This window comes from Pteropus medius, unplaced genomic scaffold (assembly GCF_902729225.1).
Source record: "Pteropus medius unplaced genomic scaffold, Ma_sr-lr_union100, whole genome shotgun sequence".
Lineage (NCBI taxonomy): Eukaryota > Metazoa > Chordata > Mammalia > Chiroptera > Pteropodidae > Pteropus > Pteropus medius.
In genome coordinates, this window is record NW_024351729.1 from 22,754,236 (window position 1) to 22,762,495 (window position 8,260).

The 8,260-nt window shown below is 55.9% G+C and overlaps 1 protein-coding gene across 1 annotated transcript; it reads left to right on the top strand.

The window, feature by feature from the left end:
* The first annotated feature begins 3,876 nt into the window (after positions 1-3,876).
* On the top strand, positions 3,877-6,837 carry CDK5R2 (cyclin dependent kinase 5 regulatory subunit 2). The gene has a single exon (XM_039844800.1). The coding sequence runs from the start codon at positions 3,941-3,943 to the stop codon at positions 5,051-5,053; it is 1,113 nt and encodes a 370-aa protein (XP_039700734.1). The 5' UTR covers positions 3,877-3,940; the 3' UTR covers positions 5,054-6,837.
* The last annotated feature ends 1,423 nt before the right edge of the window (positions 6,838-8,260 follow it).

Sequence of the window (8,260 nt, forward strand, 5' to 3'; positions counted from 1 at the left end):
GAGGACAACAGAATGCAGTCATTCAGATGCCCAGACTGAGTTTCCAACCTGGCTGTTTAAAAAACCTGCATTGTCATCATCCTCTTTGTAGGGGCCCCTTGAAGACATGGGGGTGCAATGACCTTGGATTCTGGGACCTCTGGCCTTGATGATTACCGGGTAGACCCTGGACTTTGGCCATCTTAGCATCCTGTTATTTGTCTCGAGGGCTCCTCTAAAGCTTGGAGGGACCTAGGAAGATTTACATAGCTGAGAGCCTGAGCACCTCTCCCCTATGTCTCCTGGGATGAACTGCAGAAGTAAAGGCTTCACGCTGATGCTGTGCACACAGGGACTGAGCCTACCAGGCAGAAACAGATCAGGGAGAACCAAACAGGGCTGCAGCTAGAGAATGAAACAGATTCACAGGACAGATTTTATTTAGAATCAGAATTGTGTAACCCAAAGAGGCTTTAGGAAACATTTTAAAATTCAATTTCTAAGATATCTATTCCTTTAGGGTTTATTTTCTGTCTGGTAATAAAAATATATAGAATTCTTACATTTTAATATGAAGAAAGGGAGGCCCAGAGAGCTGAAATGACTTCCCCAAGTCATACAGTTTATAAGCCATGGACTAGAACTCCTGCCTCCTAGACTATGGCCTCTCAAAGAGGGGGATGAAAACAGCCAAAAGAAGAGTCTGAGCAGCATTACCTGAAAGGTGGGGCTCATCTTCCTGGGGGATCAACAAAGGGCTCATCTCTAAAGCGAAATTGTGATCTTCATCAATAAGGCCATGTTCCTACAAAGACTAAAACATTGATCTAGGCCCTCAAGTTCTTGGTCTAAGCCTGCAGTTCTGGCCTTAAAGAGCCTTTAGGAATAACTACTTATCTGGACAGGGCACTGTTCTAGGAAACCTCCAGAGTGGTGGAGACAGATAAGGAGCCTGGCCTCAAGGGGGTTTTCATCTAAAGGAATCTAATACAAAGGAGCATGTACGTCCAAGGGAAATGTACAGATAAGAAGTCACATACAGATACTAACATAGATAAATGAATCAGTCACAGAATATAGACCCTAAACACAACCTAACCGGAAACAAGGACTTGCAGATATGGTAGGGAATGTCGCTGTCCTTCCATAAAGCCCACCTTCTCATCCAGTCTTTCTGGTTTTACTACACTTGTCCCCCTTGGCCTCCACCCTGTAGAAATATAACCTCCCTCTCTCCTACCTTAATGCCTACAGCTTTTTAAATAACAGAAATCCTGTCACTCTTTATGGATTTGATGATTTTGTCCTTTAAAATTCCATCTATATCCATCTTGCACATCTTGGACCAGGGACTCAGAGGCCAGCCCTTAACCAAGTTGTTATATAGCAGCTGCTGCTGAGAGAAAGAGATTAGAAAGAGAATTAGATACCTTCCAATTAGTCCAAAAAGGCTTCCTGGAGGAAGTGGAATGTCAAGAGCTTGACAGAAGAAGGCAAGGTAGTGGTTTGAGGTGGGCAGGATCTGGCCCAGTGGTAGGAGCTCAAAGAGTCAAAGGAATAATCACACTAGGAAGTGGATAGCAGGTAAGCCAGAGAGAGGGTCTGAGGGAGGACAAGGTAAAGAATGAGAGCGAGGAGTGATACCTTTTAAGGTACCCATTCTGGGGACCCTGAAGCAGAAGGAGAAATTCTTTCTTTCTTTTTTTTAGTTAATTTATTTGGGGGGAGGGGGAAATTCTTGATTCTGACCCAGAGGACAACAGGAGGTCACAGCTGGGCCTGGAGTGGGGATGCCATGGTGGTGACATCTATGGGTGCTGCATGGAAGATCTTGTCCTAAATGTCACTAGTGTTATGTCAATGAGAGACTCCCAGGAGCAGAGCTGGAAGGACCCACGTGCCATTCAGACCCACGTGCCATTCAGATCCACATGCCCAGTGTTTCTGCCAGTGCAACTCAGTCTCTGTGGGGCCTGTCCTTAACTACTTGTGAACCAACTATTCCTTAGGTGTCAGATAAGGGCTGACTCAGAAGACCTTGTAGGAAGAAGTGGGACCAATTACAGAAGCTGAAAAAAGGGAGAATGGGGAGGTTGAGCAGGTCAGCTTGGGCTGCGAGAGAGTAAAGAACAGATCTGAGGGAGCAGGAGAGACCCTGCTGAGTCAGTGCATGTGGGCGCTGAGTCAGGAAGGGGTACAAGTCTGTGCATATAGTGGCAAAGAGATAGGGAATCAAGACAGGCAGACCACAGGCCTCCAGGAGAGTGTGAGTAAGCAGGGGCTATGGGATAGCTGAAAAAAGCTGGTGTCTCTGGTGGCAGGAGCTGCAGCCCAAGGGGATTCTGGAACAGCCTATCCAGAATGAACCACACACACGTGTGCATACATACCAACCCTGACAGCAGTGGATCCTTGGAGCCCTGTTAGTTGTCTGTGAGGAGCATGGAGATGACTCCAGGGACTATTCCTAGGATTTTGCTGAATCCATAGGCAGGGGCTTCTCTCCCCAGCATACTCATCTCCAAGGCCCACTTAAGAAGCCAAAGACCCCTGTGTTGGGGACCCAGAGAGCAGGCCTGCAGAAAGGTGGACACCATCCTACTAGGCTGATAAAACAGCCCAGAACCAGCTGGGCTCAGGACCTGAGAGTAAGGCCTGGAGATTCTCAAATACAGGACAAAAGCTTTGTGGACACTGAGGAGAAAACAGGCCCAGAGAGAAATGTGCAGGATCTAGCCTAATAGCTTGCAGCTGGGAATGGGGACAGCTGGGAACTGAATGGCAGGAAGCATTTAATGATGAAAATCCACCTCAACCTAGACCCAGGATTGGACTGGAGTTTGGGCCAACCCTCTTAGATCTCCCTCCACTCAAGATGCTTTGTCTGCTGTCTGAGCCTGGAGAGACCAACCCATATAATTTCCAGCATTTCTCCAGAGGCCAACCGTCCATCACCCACCCAAATATGGGATCAGACTGTGTTGGTAATGATAAAGAGCACAAGAGGAGCTCTCCAGGGACCAGAAACCAGGACCTCTCCCCACAGACTCAACTGCAGAGAATCAGGCTGGCAAATAGCGGCCTCGGGGACAAATCTGAGGGTCTTATCCTCAGAGCAAGGGCCCAAGGAGGTGGATTGTTACCTGCAGGCAGGCCCAGGCCCTGTCAGCACCCCATTATGGGCAGAGCAAAAATGGGCCTCCTGCAGGACCCTGTGGTGTCCTCGTGGGGCGGGGCGGGCGGGGAATGGGGGGTTGCGGCGGGGAGGGGGGAGAGCTAAGAGGGAACGGATCAGATGGCCGGATTAGAGAACCAGTACAGTGAGACCCAGCTGGGGCCAGGGCGCCCTGATGAGGGCACTCACTGCCCATGCTGCCCCTCAACGAAAAATCAAAAGAGGGGAGAGCCTGTTTCCATGGCTTCTCTGGTACCGCGATCCAGTGCATCAAAACAAGCTGACCCAGGGCCCTAGGACCTGCATGGGGAGGTGGGAGTAGCTACCCGCCTCCCCAGCTCTGACCCTAGGGGAGACTTCGAACGACCACCACCTCCTCTTCCTTTTTCTGGTGAAGGGAAAGAACCAGAGACAGAGGGTGGGGGTGGGCGGGACTTGGAATGGGCATGCAAGATTTTATTGGTCAGAGGAGCTGCTGGTTAGGCGGAGAACTAGGGCGAGGATTGGCTGCGTGAGGCGGGGCGCGGCGCCGCGAAAGAAGGGGCCCAAGGGGTGGGGCTGACGCTGCAGCTGGCGCAGCTCAGACTCTGAGCAACAGCCGCGGAGCAGCTAAGCAGCCAGCTTCTCCCGCCGGTTCCCGCGCCCGGGCCGGGGCTAGGCCCCCCCACCGCCAGGTCCCCGCGGGCTGCAGCAGCGGCGGCGGCGGCGGCGGCGGCGGCAGCGGCAGCGGCAGCGGCGCCGCCCGCGGTTCCCGCCGGGGCCCGGGCGCCGGCCCCGCTCTGCAGGATGGGCACGGTGCTGTCTCTTTCCCCCGCCTCCTCGGCCAAGGGCCGGAGGCCCGGCGGGCTGCCGGAGGAGAAGAAGAAGGCGCCGCCCGCGGGGGACGAGGCGCTGGGGGGCTACGGGGCGCCGCCAGCAGGCAAGGGCGGCAAAGGTGAGAGCCGGCTCAAGCGGCCATCCGTCCTCATCTCGGCGCTCACCTGGAAGCGCCTGGTGGCCGCGTCTGCCAAGAAGAAGAAAGGCAGCAAGAAGGTGACGCCCAAGCCGGCGTCCACGGGCCCTGACCCCCTGGTCCAGCAACGCAACCGCGAGAACCTTCTCCGCAAGGGCCGCGACCCCCCCGACGGCGGCGGCGCCACCAAGCCCCTGGCGGTGCCGGTGCCCACGGTGCCCGCGGCCGCCGCCACCTGCGAGCCGCCGTCGGGGGGCAGCGCGGCCGCCCCGCCGCCAGGCTCGGGCGGGGGAAAGCCGCCGCCGCCGCCGCCTCCAGCCCCGCAGGCAGCACCGCCGGTGCCTGGCGGCTCGCCCCGACGGGTTATCGTACAGGCGTCCACCGGCGAGCTGCTGCGCTGCCTGGGCGACTTCGTGTGCCGACGCTGCTACCGCCTCAAGGAGCTGAGCCCCGGCGAGCTGGTGGGCTGGTTCCGCGGAGTGGACCGCTCGCTGCTTCTGCAGGGCTGGCAAGACCAGGCCTTCATTACGCCCGCCAACCTGGTGTTCGTGTACCTGCTGTGCCGCGAGTCACTGCGCGGGGATGAGCTGGCATCCGCCGCCGAGCTGCAGGCCGCCTTCCTCACCTGCCTCTACCTCGCCTACTCCTACATGGGCAACGAGATCTCCTACCCGCTCAAGCCCTTCCTCGTGGAGCCCGACAAGGAGCGCTTCTGGCAACGCTGCCTGCGCCTCATCCAGCGGCTCAGCCCGCAGATGCTGCGGCTCAACGCCGACCCCCACTTCTTCACGCAGGTCTTTCAAGACCTCAAGAACGAGGGTGAGGCCACCGCCGGCGCCGGGGGTCCACCCAGCGGGGGCGCGCCCGCGGCCCCTGCCTCCTCCTCGGCCGCCAGGGACAGCTGCGCGACCGGAGCCAAGCACTGGACTATGAACCTGGACCGCTAGGGATACCCGAGGGCCGCGCCCGCCCCCAGCCCCCGCCCCTGATACATACTCAGAGCCCCGGGGACCATCAAGCTGCCGTCGCTGTTACCGCCGCTCCGCGCCCTGGCCGGAGTAGGAGCCGCCCCTACCCCGCAGGGGAAAGTGGAAGCTAGGAAGCCAGAGGCCACGGTGTCTGGATTTGCTGGGCGTAGGGTGGGAGTGGAGGATTAGCGCGGGAGAGGGACCCCCTACCTCACCCTTTCTGTCCGCCTGCATTCCCATCTCTCCAATTCTGCCCAGGTCTCCCCGTTCCCTTCTCCGTATGTCTGTAAGTCCCTCTCCCTTGGTTCTGTCCATTTCCTCCCTTCCTGTATCTTTATCTTCCATCCTGTCTGTCTTTCCATTTTCCGTTCCTTGGGTGTGTACTTCCGTCTCCATCTTAGCCCCAACCTATCTCCTTTTGCCCCCGTTTCTCTTTCTACACCTGTGACCCCATCTTCCCTTCTTGTTCTTTTCCCTCTCTCTTGGCATGTGTCACCACCTTCCCCCTTGTCTACCTGCACCCCACCCCGCCTGTGTCAGCTTGCATTTCTTCCTCCGACTGAGCCCCCGTATCCCCCTGCCCAGACCAAAAGAAACATTAATTCTTAATTTGGATCGACTGAGGTGCGGGGAGAAACTGCAGCCCCAGGAGCTCAGACAACCACCAGGATGGTCCCTCGCCCCACCCCCACCGCCTCTCCCTACCTTTCCAACGTGTTGCATGCCGGGAGTTGGGAGGAGGGTGATGCCGGCTTCAGGAGGCTGGGGTTTGGGAGCAAATTCAACCAGGAAGGCCACCCCGAGGGCAGCGGCGCCTCAGCGGAAGGATAGGAAGAGATCGAAAACTCTTTTTACTCAAGGGGAGGGGCACGCTCTTCCTCATCCTTAGGTGTTTTTGTTTTCCTCCCCCTTTTAATTTATTTGGTTGTTTCTGGAGGGGGGGGCGGGGAGGGTTTGGGTTGGGGGCTGTCTGAGGTGCTGATCTGATGCCGGACCGAATCCTCCCGGGAGGGTACCAGGGACTGGGTTGGGCCTGGTGCCGTGTCCAAGGTGCCAATGATGCGGGCCGACGGCGCGGGCCACAATGTCTGTCTGTCTGCCTGTCCGGGAGACAACTATAAAGCGCTGGAAGCGCCTGCAGATGGTTTTGCACCGGCCTTTCTTTGGGCCCCGGGCGGGAGGGAGCAGGAGTGGGACTGGAACTGTCGCAGGCATGGCAAGGAGGGCCCTCATGGGCCTAGTGGAGAATGTTGAGTCCCAGAAAGCTGCTACTCTACTCTTTCCGTCCCCTTCCCCACCCCCACCACTGGCTTCCATTTTACAAAGAGTAAAGTAAAGTAGTTAAAGGTTGAGGCCTGATGATAACGCTTAATTCCACCACTTTACCTCCGCCTCCATCTTGTCTGACCTAGCCCCTCAAATGCCCAGTCCATTTCTGGATTAAATGATGAAGATAGCAGAAGTTGTTCCCCTTTTACAGAGCTGTCCATTGAGGCAGAACTAGCTAGTTATTATTGCTGCTTTTTTCTTCTTCCTCCATCGCTCCCCACCATATATGCGGTTAAAAGTCCAGTCAGACCTAAGTCTGTGTTCATTCTCAGGTGGGGTATGACTGCCACACTCAGCCCTACATGCTTTCCCCCACCTGCTGTGCTGCTTCGAGGCTTCTTTGGTCACACACTCACCCAGAACAGCCTTTGGAAGGCCATCTCTGCTTGAGACTCATACCTGGCCCTTTATCCCCAGGAATGTTAGGACACAGGCAGCCCAGGGGACAGGAGCCATTCTTTGGGTTTGAAAGAAAAGAAAGAAGTTATTTAACCTGAGATCCCTGTGTAGTCCCCTTTGCCTTCTTAGACACATGGCTAAGCGCTCCGTTCACTGTTTCATTGGCCCAGGGAGGCCTGGCGTCTCTGACCCTGGTCGCCTTGGAGACATGGAGAACTTGACAGAGAACCCAGCGAGTCCAGCAAAGACAAAACCTGAGCTCGCTGTCCGTGGTGCTGACCGGAGCGCTCGGGCAGGGTGGGCAGGAGTGGCAGGTGGGGGCTTGTAGGAGCAAGAGGAGTTTCGGATTTGGCCTCAACTAAGTCTTCTGGATAATTTGGGATTGGGATGTGATCTAGTCTGGTGACGAGTTACAGGAGTCTAGCCCGAGAACCCAGTAATGCTGGCTTCCACCTGCCCTCCTTGGAGGACAGACTTCGACACTCCCCCTCGGCGCAGCTCCTTTGCACCCGGCCTGGAGCCGGAAATCCCCAGTCCAGATTTGTGAATCGAGTTCTCCGGGGGGGAGGGGGAAGAAAGAAGGGGGAGAGAACTGGCGGAAGGGAAGGCGGGAGCAGCCACCCATTGGCTGGAATTTGGCGCAGTCAGCGCGGTGCCGTCATCCCTCTTGGTTTGGAAGGAGGGAGGGAGGAGCACTTGGGTCACCCCGCGGCTGTCGCCATAGTAACCAGACTTAGCCAGCAGGCGGGGCCACCTCTCCATTCTCCCACCTCTAGCAGGGGAAACAATCCTGGTCCGCCTTATGTGAAACTAGTTTGTGAGACTACTTGATTGGAATTTCTAAGTCAGAAGAGCCTAAAGCGAATGGGAAAGAGACCAGAGAGCCACAGAGACCCCCCAAACATCCTGCCCTTGGGAGGGGGCCTGTAGATTCTTCCCCTGAGCCCATAGGCACGGCACCCTCCTTGTAACACACACACACGCACACACACACACGCATCCCTCCAGGAACTTGTGGTCTGGCACTCAGACCTGGAGTGAGAAAAAAGCCTGTCAAATTAAATCTCACTTTCTTGCCATGCCCTAAGGCATGAGACACTGCCATAATCCGATTAGGGGTGAGGGACTGGAGGAGGATCAGCATGAATACATGGAAGAATTAGCCTCCTGGGTCAAACTTGGTCAGACTTCTGTTTTCTGGCAGAGAAGGCAGTTGTAAGGAGAAAGGCTCAGAACGGTCTTCTGACAAGGCAAAGTGAAACACAAGAAAGCTTAGAAAGAGAGTGAAGTGCCTCCTTTTTCCCCCAGAAGTGAACCTCGAGAAAAATAAGCTCAGGCTCAGGAGGGAGGTGGAGAAGACCCAGAGCTCTAGAGAGAGCCTAGCAGGGGTGAGGAGTGAACTGAGGAAATATGGAGATGGAGAATAGGAGAGAGAAACTCAGCTGGAACCATGACTCA

What these genes read in the sequence shown, in the direction of transcription:
- CDK5R2 (XM_039844800.1), top strand. Translation starts at nt 3,941, where the DNA reads ATGGGCACGGTGCTGTCTCTTTCCCCCGCCTCCTCGGCCAAGGGCCGG.